The 16,354-nt window shown below is 40.8% G+C and overlaps 1 protein-coding gene across 4 annotated transcripts in view; it reads left to right on the forward strand.

The window, feature by feature from the left end:
• CLSTN2 (calsyntenin 2) overlaps positions 1–16,354 on the forward strand; it is an 846,150-nt gene that overhangs the window by 643,308 nt on the left and 186,488 nt on the right. For all 4 annotated transcript variants that reach the window (XM_019478714.2, XM_019478713.2, XM_059730939.1 and 1 more), the window contains 2 exons: positions 738–946; positions 15,341–15,490. In XM_019478714.2, coding sequence (XP_019334259.1) covers positions 738–946; positions 15,341–15,490 — 359 coding nt within the window. The remainder of the gene's footprint in view (positions 1–737; positions 947–15,340; positions 15,491–16,354) is intronic.

A 16,354-nucleotide genomic window follows, 5' to 3' on the forward strand; every position in this document is an offset into this window, starting at 1 on the left:
CTGGCTCCCAGGACCTAGTGCCCAGGCAGCCTCCCCCCACACATGCACACATACTCCCCCCATGCCTCTCTCCCCACCAGGCAGGGCATGCAGAGAGCAGATCACAGATTAGCCCAGTTCCCAGCCCTGAGCCGTCAACACCCTGCAACTCATCCCCATGATCCCAACCTCACCTATCCCCAACTACCGAACACTGCCCTTGACCTGCCCACAGCCCTATAGGGAGTTTTAGTGAATGGGTTGTTGCGCACAGGAGTGTGGAGGGTAGGAGGTACTGACCCAGCCCCTGACAGCTCATCCAAACTCCCTATGTGGCCTGTGGGTCCAAATAAGTGCCCAGCTCTGGGTTAAACAGTCAAGGTCTGCCATGAGAGGGGAGAAAGATGCTCACTTGCAAAGGGGACTTCCATGGACTTACTTTGTATTTGCATCCATGATATATGAAAGCAGAGTCAGGCTTTCCCCTAGATAACTTTGTGGCACAATTTTTTGCTTAGCAGATGAAATACCATATTCGAATATAAAAGTATGCATATTAAAAATAGAAATGAAATACAGAAAAAAAAAGTTGAATTGTGCAGATGCTTTATTTACAGTAGATAGATATTTATGTTCCTAGCCATCTTTCCTAGCAATCTTTCATGTGTTTTGAAAATGACTAGATATTGACGCTATCTTCTTTGAAGTAGAGATAAAAGTCTTCCTGTCTCCACATTCTTCATTTGAATCTTTTTTAGGGCAGTGGTCCATATCCAGGTAAAGGATGTTAATGAGTTTGCACCAGCTTTCAAGGAGAGCTCATATAAGGCCACAGTAACAGAAGGAAAGATCTATGACAGTATATTGCAAGTGGAAGCCATAGACGAAGACTGTTCACCACAATACAGCCAGATATGCAATTATGAAATTGTCACTACAGAAGTTCCTTTTGCCATTGACAGAAACGGTGAGTATTAGAAGGATACAATTACAGCCTGTAGGCCAGATCTTCACCTGGTGAAAATTAGTGGTGTTCAAATAATTTTTGTGTAGTAGTGGGTCCTGTAGCTCAGAGATTCTCAGGGTGTTTTTAATTGTGGTTCATAGTATACTCAACCTTATGGCCCAAAAAGCTACCTACTCAACCCCAACAGCCATCCCAGAGCCAGTCCATCTGCTCATTGACATACACAGCCTACCACGCTCATTCTATGAACAGGTATGCTGCAGGGATACTTGCCCTACAACTGTGTGTAGCAGCCCTTGAATAGGAGCAGAGTAGCCACATTTGTGTGATGTTGTTCCCAGACAATGTAGCCCTCCTTCTCTGCAGAGCTAATTAGCCTGCCTCCAGTGTTGTATTAAAGAAGTCCTGCTTGCTTCCTGTTCAGTAAATAGCATATTGAGGACAGTACAGTGCTGCCTGGTGCCACAGGAATGTTCAGGCCGACCTTCCCCTGCCTCTGTCTGCTCTTGCAGTCCACCCTTTGCACCTTCTGTTGAGAAGTACTGCTATAGACAATGGAGCTACACTGATTTACACCAGTGGAGGATCTGATTTTTTCCATTTCAAACTTAAATTATATTTAATCTTGTCATCCCTGTCTCTGCATTAAGTATGCCCAGTGTCTGTGGATTCAATAGACTTGCAGTTTGTAATTCATTTTATAGCACTGCAGTATACCTGCTTTGACACCAAGCTAAATGTTCTTTAAAAAAAAGAAAGCCATATTTGACCTCTTTGTTTTGCTTTCCCAAGCTGGACGTTAGTGCTTGCTTATCCCTCAAGCATGGTGGAAATTCATTAGCTAGGGCTGTAAAAGGCCCTTTGAAAATGAAAAAGGGACTACTTATAGCCTGTTCAAACAAATATTATTATTCTGTGCCCTATATGTGGATTATAAAATTATCTGAAACATACATGCTAGTGAATAAATTCTGTCCATATCTCTGTATCTTAAGCATCAGATATAGTAGACACCTGAGTGGTTCTGCTGCATTTGGGTTGTAAGTGCAAGAATTGTTTACCCTGGGATCTGAAAGTTCCTGTTTTAGAGAAGCAATTTATTTCTTTGTTAAAAAAGCCTATCTTTCTCAATCTCCCCCAAATTTAGTTTCTAATACATGGTGTTTGCTGGGGGTAACTTAAAAAAAATTGGCTATCAATTTAGTCTCCTAAATTCAGTTTTCAAATATGTCTAAGTCCTCCTGAGAATCATGGTTCATAAGTGACTACTGTGCCTTTCAAAATAGTGTCTACCTGTGGCCTCCTCTAACCACTTGGTTCAGAAAGTTACTTGACTGCACATATAACTAAGCACAAAAGCCAAGGGCAATATTAATTAGTTTAGATTAGCCCATGATTCTGTACCTTTCTGAATGAAGTGATGGTGGCACCTCCTAGCTATATTTTCATCACAGAAGTTTTCATGAAATGGATCAGCAGGAGAAATGGCCAATCCAGTTATCTGGTTGTGGTCCCTACTGAGAGCCTACTCCCTTCCACAGTAGTAAAGAATGCAAATACTCAGCTCATGTAGTAATTTGCTTTCTGGCCTTAGGGTTAAGTGCATTTCATGGTAAACATTTGTTGATCTATGAAAAGTTTGTGTTGGAAAAACCTTATATTTTCCATATGTAGTAGCTCCTGGCCTTTACTGCTCTACTTGTCAGCTTCTCGCAGCTTCCAGTCATTTTGACATTAGTAAGCAGCAAGTGACTTCTCAGTAATGGTGGCAGTGGCAAGATCACATTAAAAAGGTTTGGAAGATTTTATTTATTTCCTGCATATAATACAAAACCGCAGCTCTGTTTGTAGTAGTATCACCTTTTAGATTGAGAGCACTGCTTCTTGTGTACTTCTTGTGAGGGAAAAGACCTGTGATGGGAAGTTGAGCAGTTATATTACCGTAAATTCATCAGACACTGCATTCTGAGATTACACAAGAAAAATCCAAGCCTATCTATTTATATTTTATATACGCTTTATTGATCTTTCACAAAATGTTAATTTTTGTGCGCATACGAAACTCTACAAGCAAGTGCTTTTTGTGTATGATTGAGAAGGCTCTGATTTATGTCTCCCAACAGAATAATTTAATCCATACTATATTTAGGAAAAGAGCACCTTTTCTGAAGTTGAACCTCATTTTTGTCAGAATTACAAATTGAAAGCATACATGGAGCTGCTGTTTTCTCCCAACAGCCATTTTTAAGCTGTAATGCTTTTTAGAAAATCTTTATCCTGCTCGAGAAGGATTTGTCTTTAATTTATGCTGCTAACTACTTATTATTATTATATTAAGCCAGAACAAATAAAAGTAGATGACACTAAGTCAAAAAATCCTCCTTAATTATAATGCCATTAATGGAAGACAGACATTTTGGATATTATATAGAGGTTTAATAATTATGATTAAAATAGCAGTAATAGGAGTCAATTGGTACAGTAATATTTTAGAAGAAAGAGTATTCAGTTGGGGAGGAGGGGAGGAATGCTATATGGTAAACTAGGCATTTGCTTGTAATTCTCTCTAACTCAGTCATTATAACAGATTATTTCATTATTTTAATATTAACTTCTCCAGTTCATGCTAGGAGCAAGTACAGTGCTTTCATTTGCATCCATTATCTGTCCAGATTTATAGGCAGTTTAACAATGGACATATACTGGTTAGTATATACAAACTACACAAAGGGATTAGCAAGATACGCTAGAGGAACTTCTGTTGTTATACCTACCTTGGCAGCTCATATCAGACAGACTGACTGGCAAGAAAGGAACTGTAGGTTGCTTGAAGAAAATAATACAAAAGAGGAGGAATGCCAGTGTTGTTGGGCCACCATAGTTATCCTGGTACTCATGTGAACAAAGTCTTTATAGCCTTAGAGCAAAGTCTTTGCCTTCTTTGAGTAAAATTAGTAACAAAGTTGCCTTTTATGTTAGGAGCAGGAGGATTAGGCACATCTATATTAATAAAAGGGCGCGCACGTGCGCGCGTGTGTGCGTGAGCGACATAGCTCCAAGACCATGATCCCTAGAGACGAAAGCTTGCATGCATACTAAGGGGACCCTGGGGGCATGCATCTGGGTGCTATTTTTTTTATTTGGCTCAAAAAAAGTTTTGCCTTTTTTTTTTTTTTTTGATCTATACTGCATAACCCCCTGTGACAGGTCAGCCCCAGGAAGCAGAATAAATTTGCATGTGCAAAACATTCTTTAGCAAATCTCAAAGCTCCTGGCCAAGGTCAACTGGTACAGCTGGAGAATGCTCCCTATTTAGGAGTATTCCCCACCTATGGGCTGTGGTTGAGACTGGTTAACAGGACCTGGGAGCACCCACAGGCAGAGTAAGGGTTTAAGGAAGGTCCAGGGAGAAAACTGTACTGGGCCTTCTCAGGGACTGATTAGGGGGTTGTGAGAGGCATTCCCTGAAAGGCAATCTACAAAAAGCAAACTTGCCAAAAATCATCTTGCAAAAGCTGCAGCCAGAGCAGCTGAAACTCCAGAGCAGCAAGTTACAAGATGACAAACAAACAGAGCAGCAATGGTTGCATCCAGAGCAACTGAAACTCCTGCATAGCAGGTGGTAAGAAGAGAAACAATTAGAGCAGCAATGGCTGCATCCAGAGCAACTGAGATTCCTGCACAGAGAGTTGCAAACAAAGCAGCAATGGCTGCAGCCAGGAACCAGCCCTGGAGGGAAAAAGAAAACTGCATTCTTCTACAGTCCAGCCTTCGATTACGCTTCTAATGCATTAGTTGCAATTGGCTCAATGACGACTTCTTGCAGCCACTGCCTTGCAATGAAAAGTAAAGGAGAAGCTCCAGGGATAAGCTCAATAGTGGCAAGGTTCAACTGCCCCAAATGAATGATCCTCCTGATCCTGCAGACAAACAAGTTTGCCCTTGCCGTGACATCATCAGGCATTGCTGTCACACTGTTTACAGGAGGAAGAACAGCTCAGCCTTCAAGTTGCCCTTAAATCTGGCAAGTGCAAAGGCACCAACCTGCAACATTGCCAGGGGTACTGGCAAAGCAAAGGTCCTGCAGGAGTGCCAGCTCATTGTCTGGGATGAGTGCACAATGTCTCACAAAACTGCTTTAGAGGCTCTTGATCGCACCCTCCAAGATCTTCGACATAATGACAGGGAGGAGTGACTCTGGTGTTGGCTGGGGATTTTCAACAGACACTGCCAGTCATTCCACATGGAACCAAAGCTGATGAACTGAAGGCCTACTTCAAAGCTTCATACATTTGGAAAACCATTCAGCGACTCAGCCTCATGACCAACATGCGAGTGCATCTAACAGGTGATGCATTTGCTGTAGAGTTTGCTGCAAATCTGCTCAAACTGAGAAATGGGACCATGGTATCTGAGAATCAAGACGGAACTATCTCAATGAACAACATTGGGAAAACAATTGCAACACTTCAAGAACTGAAAGAGGCAGTTTTTCCAAATGTTGCACATCATTTTCATGACCACAAGTGGCTATGCCAAAGAGTCATCCTGGCACCAAAAAATGATGCAGTCAATACCATAAACAAAAACCTTCTTTTTCAGTTGCCTGGCACTGTGCAAAAATACAAGTCAGTGGACACTGTCCCAGACACCAGTGAGGCAGTCAACTACCCAACAGAATTTCTCAACTCTCTCAAACCGCCAGGTGTGCCTTCACACAACCTGAAGCTCAAGATTGGTGCACCCATCATTCTTCTCAGGAATCTGGACCCACCAGCACTCTGCAATGGAACACTATTGGCTGTCAAGAAGCTCATGCTACACATGTTATTGAAGCCACCATCATAACTGGCCATGCAGTGGGACAGGATGTCTTCATTCCATGCATTCCAATCATTTAAATGGCTCCAGTTCCAGATCTGCCTCAGTTTTGCCATGAGCATCAACAAGGCATGGGGACAATCACTCAAAGTTGTTCGCCTCAACCTGCAAAGCCCATGCTTTTCTCATGGCCAACTCTGTGCTGGTTGTTCCCGAGTTGGCAATGGCAAAAACCTTTTCAACTTGGCATCAGGTGGCAAAACATGCAACATTGTCTATCCTGAAGCTCTACACAGATAAAGTGTCAAACACCATCATAAACTGGGATAGAAAAATGTGATGTGAAATCCTCAGTGCTATGAGAAAGTCTTACAAAGTAAATAAATAATTCTACCTCACAATTCAGTTGTTTAATACATTTAAATGTTCAACTTTTATAGGTTTTTGGTATGACCAAAAGCTCACAGTGTCAAGCTGTATCACACTAGTAAAATAGGGAATAAAACTAAACACACAGACACAGCTTATTACTAGAGGGAAATAAGATAGTATGAAAATATTTTATTTATAAAATATTAAAATTTGATTACTGCAACCTGTGCGAAGCCGGGTACTTTGGCTAGTGTTGAACAATGGTTAAGCCAGTAGTTCTCAACCTTTTTAGGCTCCAGGCTTCCTTCAATAGACTCAAAACATCCCTCAGAAAATGTCAACTATTAATTTTTTCTCAATTTATGAATACAGGAAAGTAGTAGAAATTCTTCTGTTGTCAAGAAACTCACACTATAGCAGGTCAAAATATTTTAACATGATGGATTCCTATTTGAAATCTTGCACACCGATCAGTGCTAACATTGTTTGTCAACCTGCAGCACCATTGAAAGGATCACAAGGCACCTGCAGAGCTATGGGCAGGCATAAGGACAATGACTGCAGCTAAGCTGAGCAAACTGCAGGAGATGGGAGCAGGCTGTTCATTGAGCTAAGGGAACACACCTGTGACTTATCAGAAGAACACATGACTGGAAGGGGTGGAGCTCAGGAGGTGTAAACCTTGGTTCTCAAGCCAGGGAGCCAGCCTGGCTCTGAATTCTGAGCAGAGAAGAGGTTCTGTATACTGAGGCTGGGCCCTGCTTGGGCTAGAACAAGACTGCATGCTCAGGAGAGAGTGAGCTTTGTAGGACTGGGGGTTTGGGTGTGGCAATAGGGGTAGTTGGAGACTACAGAGGATGTCTGGGAGGCCATGCAAAGGCCCGGGGGCCTGGTAGGCTAAGACAGTGAGATGAAACCCAGTCACAAAGATAACAGTGAAGTAAGACTCTGAAAAAATGTTGCAAAACAAACACCAACACAGAACGGTGAGCCAGCCATGCACATCCCTGGAAACTTTCAATAGTAGGTTAGACAGACTTGACTGGGTTGGTTTAGTCAGGGATGAACCTGCTTTGAGCAGTAAGTTGGACCAGATGACCTCCAGTTCTACTTTCCTACGATCTTTTTACTTCCATTCATTCCTCCTTTCGTTTTATTTAGTAACCCAGTATGGGTTATCTTAGGGCATGCACATCTCACATACTTTTACTAGCTGTTGTCAACCACAAGCATTCAAGCATGAGTCAGGTTGAAAAAAGAAATCATGTAGTTTTACAAAAATAATACATATTTTATTTCTCCTCTGGCTTACAAACTCTTAGGGCTCATGTTTTCAAGTCTTTCTGTACAATCAATAGGGCTAGAAATGTACTTTAATTAAAAATAGGCAACATTCTGTTCATTATTTAAGAGTTATAGGGTAAGAGTCTTCATTGAAATGAAAGAGCTGATAGTTCTACTCTATTTGTAGAACAATGAAAGAGAGGGAGAGTTTATATGAGCCACGAGTCATTGCAATGTTTAGAATATCTGTCCTACTTGGGTTAGAATGTCTGACACAGGACAGGTGCAAAGGTATCCAGTGGATACAATCTGTCTTTGTATTTAGATTTCTGTAACAGGATGTGGGGTGAATTTCACATTAAAGAAATCCTCAATACCATCTTGTATTTGAAAAGTGAATCTTTTGTCCTAAGTAGATATGAAATAATGCCACATACATTCAGTCTGAAAGGCAGATTGGGAAAATGTCTGATAATCAGGATTTCCTTTGAACCTTGATTTGGAACTTGTAAACCTACCTTAGAGACATGCATCACATCTCTAAACTGTATTATATTATATCTCAGGATTGTGGGATGTATTCTGTGTTTGAGATGCTGCTTCATATCCCTGTTTACTCAGAAAGCAATTGACTTTTTTTAGGAGTGATGTTACTAATCATTAGATTCTTTTTTTAACCATCTGTGAAATGAGCAGTGCAATCAAATTTGGGAGAGAACTACATGCTATTTGCCATGTGAAATTCAAGTTATGAAAATGGCAGAACAATATAAGCCAGATTGGTAAAAATCAGTTCTGTAGCTTCATTAGAAGTCAGTGAAGTTATATAAATTTGTACCAACTAAGAATATGTCCCTATAGCTCATTTACATAAAATGCCTTTGATTGTGGGTCTGTAATTTCCCGCTGAACAAAATTACATCCATGTGATGAGACCACAATATGAATAAAAGGGACTTTTTCATTTACCAATAAAAGGGAGATACTTTTTCTATGTTGAACTTAATTTTGTAGGTAATGAACTATTGGCCATAAAATAAAATAATTTTATAGTAAGGACCAAATTCATGCATTGCTGCACAAAGAACTGAGGCTGAAGTTGCAAGATATGACATTTTTAACAAGCTATGGCTGGCAATCTTGTATGGTTTCCTTTTAGCAGAAAAATGTGATGACCAATTTGATAGTTCTTTCTCTTAAAAAAAAAAAAAAAAAAAAAAAAAAGAGAGAACCAAATCAATATGAAACTGAAAATTAAAGTGCATCTCATAGATCTGTTGTAATTACAAGTTTTTTTAATACAAGGTTATCTTTACTACTTTTCCTACCATTTTTGCATATATTAAGTCCAAGGAAGCAGTGAGATAAAAGGTGACATGCGTTTCACCCAGCCTAGCAGATCTGCTGTTCTTGGACACATCACAGCATGCTGATCCATCTTGTTTGGTGACATCTATTTCAAGTCATATATTCTGTTCATGGATCTGCCTAGCTATATGACTTAAGAAAATCATTTTACTTGCACCTTCATAGCAGACCCTGTCGCAAGGCACTAAGGTGTGCCTGCTCCAGAAGCAGCCTAGCAAAGGAGCCTTGCAGGTTAGGCAGAGCTCTACAGCTGTAGGTTACCTGAGTAACAGGTTAATGAGGTAATTAACTGGAACCTGCAGGCTGTCAGGTGACTGGAAGGAGGCAGGGCCGTGGGAGCATATAAGGTCAGGGCTGGGACTGGCAGAGTTCACTTTCTCTGGCAAGTACCAGGGGAAGGAGCTCTTGCACAAGAGCTACCTTGTAACATTTTGCTAACTCTGAGTGCAGTAAACCTCCAAGAGCTCACAAGGTACCCAGGGCCAGGGGGCATGCTATCTCAGGGGTAGAAGTTTACCCTCTTAAGGAGGCAGAGAACTGCCTTCATTGTTAGTGTTATGTTATAGCCCTGGGGCTTATTTTTGTGTTATTGTTTGCACTGGAGGTTTGGGATGAGGCTGTAAGAGGAGGTATGGTGGCTTCATTAGTGCCCAGAGTGCAGCATGGAATCATTTTGAGCCCTGCCAGAAGTGGGTGCAGGGCTCAAGCAGTCAAAAAAGCCTGCAGCAGGCAGAGGGTGCAAGGCACAGGGCACACAGGGCCAGCGGGCCTGGTGCCAGAAGGGAGCAGTCAGACAGGGGCCATGGGCCTAGCACCCAAGGGGCATAGCTACACAGGAACCAGTAATCCCAGTGCCAGAGGGGCATAGCAGACAGGGTCAGGGAGCCTGGTACCAGAGGGGTGCCCTCACATGGGGCCAGGAGCCCAAAGACTGGAAGAGTGATTGGAGCTAGTGCCTCAAAGCCAGACCCAACCCAGTGGGCCTAGGCTAGAAGGCCTAGCCAGATTAAAGGGGCAGTGGCCAAATAGGCTGAGGCCCCAGTAGAAGTGACAACAGTTGCAACACCTGCAGGGCATAGGGTATGGTAAAGGGAAGGTTTGGAGCCACGCAATTAGCCCATAAGGCTTGAGGTGTCCTGTGTGGCACAGTATTGAAGAGAGGTCCAGTGAGGGTCTCAAGGACCAGAGAGTTCTGGTGAGGTTCAGTGGCCCAGGGCCAACTGAAGGCCTGTGGGCAGCCTCCTGATTTATTTTACCAGCAAGACATGGCAGGCAAGATGAGAGGGCATCCTCAAATAATGGTTGATGCTAATGGACACTAGTGCAGCAGAAAAAATCCTTCACTCTCTTGCAGCAGTTGTGAACTTCTATTTCACATCTATGTTTAAACAGGAGACAGAGATGAAATGTAAGGAACAATTCTGATGTACTGGGTATGGGAGCATAGGAACTGCCAGAGTAGATCAAATTAGGTGGCCAGTTTGTTTGCTGTGCTGTCATCAAGTGAGATTTGTATGGACTGCTTCACAAGAAGTTACGTGAAACCCTATTACGGGAATTTATGGGCTGTGTGAGTTTTGTCCCTGGTAGTTGACTCCTGACAGTTAGAATATGTTTTGTCCTGGGAAGCAAGAGATTTATGATTTATTAACTTCTTGTCCCTTGTTTGGTTGTTCTATGTCTTTTTAAAAATGTTTACTGTTATAATTCTGAACACACCGTTATCCATATAAATGGATAGCTGTTCTTTCTGGTGGGGATGGGGGGAGTTTGAGTATTGTGAATTTTCAGACTTGGTCATATCATTGGACAGCCCCCAGTTCTGTGAGCTATTTGTGAATCATATTATTAATTGCTTACTTCTATCAGAATTAAATGTCCCTTCTTTCATCAGTGAAGCGTGGGGGCAAAAACATTAAGGTGTCTTTGCTACTTCCCCACAGATGCAAGTTCAAGCCTTGCTCTGGATTCATACCAAAGGTTGTTCTCTCTGGTCCCAGTTAACCTACTTGTTAGTTGATTCCCCAGCTCAAATCAACCAGGTAGCAAAGGCAAATGGGTGTATTGTGACCCACATCACTCTTTGTGCCATTGGCTACAAAACCTGACCTACCACAATCACACTGTGTATGAGTTGCTTGGCTTAGGTTGGCCTTTGACCTTTCAATTGCATTTCCTGTGCTCTCATATGAAGTGTGATAAATAGAAATTCCCAACATACCTTTTCTAGAGCACTCATCAACCTGTTTTTATAATTTTCCCTCCTTTGTTTATGTTAAAAAAAACCTTATTGATTGAATTGTCAAATAACAAAGTAACATAAAGCTATAGCCATCAGCGGTAACAGAAACAAAGAATAATTAGAAAACCAATAAACTACCTAGAATCATTTAGAAGACATTCAAATGACCTTCTAAGAATAAAAACTAAATATTCAGGATCCTTGAAATGCAAATCTTAAAAGACTGTAATGAAATACAAATCTTGAAAGATAGCTTTAATGAAATACAAATACATTTTAATGATTTATAAATCTTAGAAGACAGTTAATGTGCCAAGCAAATTCCAGCTGGCTGCTAATGTTAATTTACCGAACTTTGGCATCTTGAGGATTAACGCCACAGGTTGCAGAGTAAAACAATAGTAAAGAGAACAAAAGGAGCAGGGGCAAAAGAATATGCATGGAAGAAATATTATAAAATGTAGCCAGAAAGGGGGAAAAAATGAACACATACTAAATGCATGAATAAAATGGCAACATTCCACCAAAATCCCCCTCACCAAGAACTAATCATGCAATTTAAGAAATATATTTCTTGTGCCTTATATTCATAGTTAATGCCATATTTGACATTAACATTGGAACATAACTGAGACGTGTATGTTGTCTCATTCATGGTGAGAAGAAGAACCTACTAAGTTGAATACATTCCTATCCATGGCAATGTTAGTAAAGTGGACTTGGAGCAAGAAATATCTGAAACCTATGTGTTCTTTAACCAACCACTCAAACATTTTATTTCCCTCTTTGTAACATAGGGATTGCAATGGAGCATGTATATCTTCATAGTTTGACAGGGAAAAGTTTAAGGAAGGAGGAGAACAGGAGATGCACCCTATTCTCCAGCTTATTGCTACAGATACCGGACAAGGATCCTTTTCGTCTACTTTTATCATATAAAACTGAGAATATCGATGTATGGGTAGAGGGCAGTTCTCACTGACAGCCCAAGAAACTATCTAGTACAACTATAAGGAACCTATTAAAGATTTGTACCAAAAGATGGCAATAGCTTGATCGGAGAGCAGAAGGCCTCTTAAGACCTGATGTGAAAGTTTTCCACTGACTTCAATGGGGTTCAGGCAAACTTATCAAAGATCAAACTCTGGATATAGAAAAGGATGACTGGAGGTAACCCCTTCCTGACACTTATTGATTGGTTGAGCTGGAAAAAATCAGGTAGTTTATATTTGGAAGAATTCATGGAAACTTCTAAAGAAATTAGATTAAGGTGTTGTTATACTTTACAGTTTGCATACGCTAAAGAATATTAGGTAGTAAAGTTACCACATACTGTGACTGAGCAGTTGCACATTAAGAGTTAATACTCTCTCTAACATACATAGCTTTGATTTGCTGTTAAATGGCTGGCAAGCAGGGGCATAGTTAAGAGCTGCCAAGTCTTCCCCATGGCTGTCTGCCTCTCCAGAGACTCCCCTTTCACCTGCCTCCCCCTCCTCCTAGTCCCTTTCCTCAGCTCTCTTCTTACCCACAACTGCCTGGCTCTCTCTGAGTCTGTCAGTCCAGGGCAGTACAGTTAGTTCATCCACATGGGGGGGAGGGCTGAGAGAAGTGCATCCTGGGATACTGGAGGACTACAATGTGTGGATATTGGCTCCATAGAGCAGACATTGGCCCCATGGAGCAGACTGATGTTATTGCAACATGAGCTGCCTTATACCAGCTGGAGATAGTCCTTGACCAAACAGGTGTAACTTTGAAATGCTCAGATGGTACTTAGTTCCTTTTTTTCCTGGCCTTAACCTGTAAACCCTTCTAACTTAAGGGTATTTAACACATGGGAAAGGTAATGTCTAACACCACCCTTAGTATCAGAGCCATCCCTGGGGGTGTGTGAATTGGGTGAACTGCCCCGGAGCCCATGCTTTGAGGGGTCCCACAGAGCTGGGTGGAGAGGCTGCAGCTGCCACTTTTGAAATAGAGTCCTCCCACCGGCCCCGTGGGTTGGGTGGTCTTTGCTTGTTCTGGCTGCCACCCGTCCCACTGTGTCTGGTGTGTCAGGGCTTTCACTCCCTGACATAAGTGTGCCATGGCATGGGGATGGGGGGCCCCACACAGGCTGCTTTGCCCCGGGCCCTGCACCCTGCTGGGATTATCTCTGCCTAGTATCCATAAAATATTTGGGTTACCTGAGGCAGGGGAAAATTAACATAGAAAGATTTGGTTCAAAGTGTCCAGGAAGAGTCCATTTTGCTCCCTGACCAGGATGACAGCCTTTTTTTATAGACTTTCTAGACCAGGAGAGTACAACTTAAGCTAAACTGAGAGCCACATTCCAGTGGAGGGCATCACTAGTGGGAATTGATCTTGAAGCACATTTGCCAGCTGGGAAATGGACAGTGTGTACAGAGATCAATGAATTGCTGCTCACTAAGGACATAATTTGAGATGAAGAATAATTTGATTCTCAGTTTTTCTTTTCAAATCTTTTTACATTGATGTTCATGGAAGAAGAATGAATGAATGAATGGCAGACCACATTGTGCTTCCCTATCCTATGGCTTTAGTGAGAATTTTATTAATATACATCACTAAGGAAATATGAAGTGATAGGTAAACACCAAAGGGTCAGTGTAGTCTGGCTCAAGATCTAGATTACAGTTCAGAGGTTTCCTTGTATTTTAGGGGATAATGCAAGAGAAGTACCCTTCACCAAACCTATGCCTGTCACAGTCCTCTTGCATGCTAGATCTCTAATTCTGCATACATAGCCCCCCCCGCCCCCCCCCCACACACACTATTGGTGTCATTTGTGCTCAAAAATGACTAAATCTTCATGCCAAAATGGCAGTTACTTGCAAAATTCATACCGGTGAAATGAAAAATAGAGGGGCCAGATTTTGAAACTGAGCTTTTTACCTACGGTTAATTTTTAGGGTTTGTGTCCCCTCTTTCCCTCCCCCCCCCCCCAGTCCTGCCCTACCGCCTGAAGTTTTAACCTTACTGAAAAGCCAGCAAAGGCCAGCATGTTCAAATATGTGACTCCTGGTCTGTTTATTTGACAGTCATACTGTTTGTTTATGTATTTTTAAAGTTGTATGGTGTCCAGGTTTTGAAATTTTGATCAAACTACTTGATTCTGCAGTATACTACTTCATATAATGGTTACAAGCATATATGATGTGGTGATATGATGTGTATATCTATTTCCATTTACAATAAGTTTAAATTTAGGATGTGAGTATGATTTTTTGTTTGTTTGTTTTTGTTTTTTTTTATTAGCATGTGAGATATTCTTGGTCAAGGAATATGTTAGACCAAACAAATGAAATATATATTAAACATTTCCAAGTTGCAATTTGAATGAAAACTGCTTTTTTAGCATAAATGAACTGAAGTGAAATGTTGACCTTATTAATTAGCTTCACCTCCTTTAGAATGGCAATTCTCTAGGAGTGACTAAGAAAGATGTTGGCATTTTCATGTACAATATATCATTTCTTGTTTGTTGGAAATTTTTCACCTTTGTGTCAGTCAGATTTGGCAGATGATTTTGTTGACTTACTTTCTTTCTAGTAGCAAAGCACTGTTATTTAAGTAGCAGATATGCTTTGTTATGTAAATAATGATGATGATAATTCTAGACCTCCTAATCCCTGTAGAAATGGAAGTCCTATATTTAAAGAGGGTCCTATATATAAAAGCAGCTGAGCAGAAATAAATTTTTAAGATGGGCTGTAATGTCTTTCCCCTGTGATTTCTGCACAGTAGTAGGCAAATAGCATGAATTGTCTCCTAGCCCTGACTACCTAATTTCAGCTCCCTTCTCACATGTACAGACATGAGCCTCCATGCATAGACTCTCAGATATGTGGTATGAAATAGATGCTAATCAGTGCTCATGAGAGGACTGAAGTTTCACCTACTAATATAAAACCACATATAAGGTTATTAGCTCTGTTTATATCTTGAATCTTACTTTTTAAAAGTGCCTTTGCATGTATGTTTTTGTTGTTGTTTTGGGGTCTTTTTGTTTTTATAGAAATGTATAAATACCCAACACAAATAACAATTATATATAACTCTAATATATTTCCTTTTATTTTGAGGATATCTTAGAAGAATATTCAGAGACATTTTTCGTAATTTTCTTGCATATAGAACTCTTTTCGATTCCAATGACATTCTCGCCAAAGGCCTGCTTTACTAGGCTCTAATTGTTGGGAGATAGTGCATAGTTGCAATTGTAGTGGTCAAGTATATAAACTTCACCAATTAGTAATTTCTGGATTCTTTCTTTCCTCCAGGTAATATCAGAAACACTGAGAAGTTGAGCTATGATAAACAGCACCTGTATGAGATAATGGTAACTGCTTTTGACTGTGGGCAGAAACGTGCAACAGAAGATGTGTTAGTACGAGTGGACATCAAACCAGTTTGTAAACCAGGGTGGCAAGGTAGGGTTTGATAATTTTTATCCCTGGATTTCTTCTCATTTGCTTTTGTGCAATAGATAGTGTCTTATATCCTTTGCAGTGATAAAGAAAATGATTAGAATGTTTTTATTTTTTACTGAATACAACACCAGGCAAATGCCTGGGTTGTCACTCCAACCTGGTTTATAATGCCACATGCCTCAGAAATAAGTGATTCTCCACTAGTTGGATCAAAAGACTCGGGTTATATAAAATCCTAATTTTAAACCCTCTCCTGAACTGTAATCCAAGATTTATTCTGAGGTTCAAAAATAACTTTTCTTTTCATTTTTATATAAGACTATCTAAAGTCCATAAGGCTAGGATAGAACAAGCAAGGCTGATTTAAGTTAGTGCAGTGTCAACAGAACTATTCATATCAGTTTATTCCAGTTAGTATCAACCAATCGACGTCATTGCTGTATTTCTACAGGCACATCAACAAGGGCATATTGTACAGGAAATGAGGTGGAAGGATGAGGTGATAGTTAGGGTTATGCCTTGAACCTTGGGAGGTACAGGTTCAATTCCATACTTAGCAATGGATGTCCTGTGTGGCTATGGGCCAAATCAGCACCCAATCCACAAAGGAAGTCAAAAACCAAACACCAATTAAGATACAAGGATTCACAAATGTATTTATATATTAATCCCTATGCCATGGCTCCCTGTCTGTAAAATGGAGGCAATAACTATTCCCTTGGTTGTCTTGAGGATAAAAGAGTTGCAAAAAAGACAGCTCAGCTTCTGTTCATGAGGATTATATAAGTAACCAATGTAAATAGAATCTGTAGGTGTAAGTAGGGGCTAAATTTAGCCTTCCCAATCTTAATTATTAGTGAGGAT

Source organism: Alligator mississippiensis, chromosome 7, assembly GCF_030867095.1.
Source record: "Alligator mississippiensis isolate rAllMis1 chromosome 7, rAllMis1, whole genome shotgun sequence".
In the NCBI taxonomy this organism is placed as follows: domain Eukaryota; kingdom Metazoa; phylum Chordata; order Crocodylia; family Alligatoridae; genus Alligator; species Alligator mississippiensis.